Raw genomic sequence first — 1014 nt, forward strand, 5'->3', positions numbered from 1 at the left:
TCCCTGAGAAAAATAAATCCATGTCAAATCCATTTGGGAAACTTTGGGATTTCACAGACCAGTGAAATGTCAACATATTTGGGACCAAAAAAAGTATGCCACTTTCTGGCGGTGATGACCTCCCCACGACAATATGCCTCTCGCTAAGGATCTCCTCCATCCCTCTCCAGAAGAGGAGAAGTGAAACACAAGAAGAAGTGCCTGGTGCAGAGCCCCAATTCCTATTTCATGGATGTAAAATGCCCAGGATGCTATAAAATCACCACCATCTTTAGCCATGCACAAACGGTAGTTTTGTGTGTTGGTTGCTCCACAGTTCTCTGTCAGCCAACAGGAGGAAAAGCAAGGCTTACAGAAGGATGCTCCTTCAGAAGGAAGCAGCACTAAAAGCACCTCAAATCAAGATGAGTGGGAAACCATCCCAGTAAACACATTTTAGATTTAAAAAAGAGTATGCCAATTTTTCATTTGTCCAAATAAGGACATCTAGAGAAAGAAAACAATTACCAGCTCTAGCTGCTCTGGCTCAATGGACAGAGCGTTGGCCTGCGGACTGAAGAGTCCCAGGTTCGATTTCGACCAAGGGCACATGCCTGGGTTGCGGGCTCAATCCCCAGTAGGGACGTGCAGGAGGCAGCCAATCAATGATTCTCTCTCATCATTGAGGTTTCTATCTCCTTCTCCCTTCCTGTCTAAAATCAATAAAATATATTTTTTAAAAAGAAAACAATTACCACATTTCATAACCATCATTTGATAAAAATATATTTTAACACTAAGAAAATGTGGTAATTTTAAAAAACAAACAATTTTTCCTAAGAAAAAGAGCAGTGAAAATTTTGTCATGGCTCAGCACCAGCTATTTGTAATGCTTCTTCTAAACATCTTTCAAGAATCTTATAGCCCTGGCTAGTGTGGGTCAATGGTAGAGCATTGGCCCTTGGACCAGAGCATTGCAGGTTTGATTCCTGGTCAAGGGCACATATCTGGGTTGCAGGTTTGATCCCTGGCCTG

The 1014-nt window shown here is 42.2% G+C and overlaps 1 protein-coding gene across 1 annotated transcript; it reads left to right on the top strand.

Moving 5' to 3' along the window:
* The first annotated feature begins 118 nt into the window (after positions 1 to 118).
* Positions 119 to 441, top strand: LOC102751721 (40S ribosomal protein S27-like). The gene is given in 2 exon segments (XM_015565784.1): positions 119 to 179; positions 182 to 441. Coding segments are annotated over 2 exon segments (252 nt in total). The 5' UTR covers positions 119 to 133; the 3' UTR covers positions 388 to 441.
* The last annotated feature ends 573 nt before the right edge of the window (positions 442 to 1014 follow it).

Source organism: Myotis davidii, unplaced genomic scaffold, assembly GCF_000327345.1.
Source record: "Myotis davidii unplaced genomic scaffold, ASM32734v1 scaffold59, whole genome shotgun sequence".
NCBI classification, from domain to species: domain Eukaryota; kingdom Metazoa; phylum Chordata; class Mammalia; order Chiroptera; family Vespertilionidae; genus Myotis; species Myotis davidii.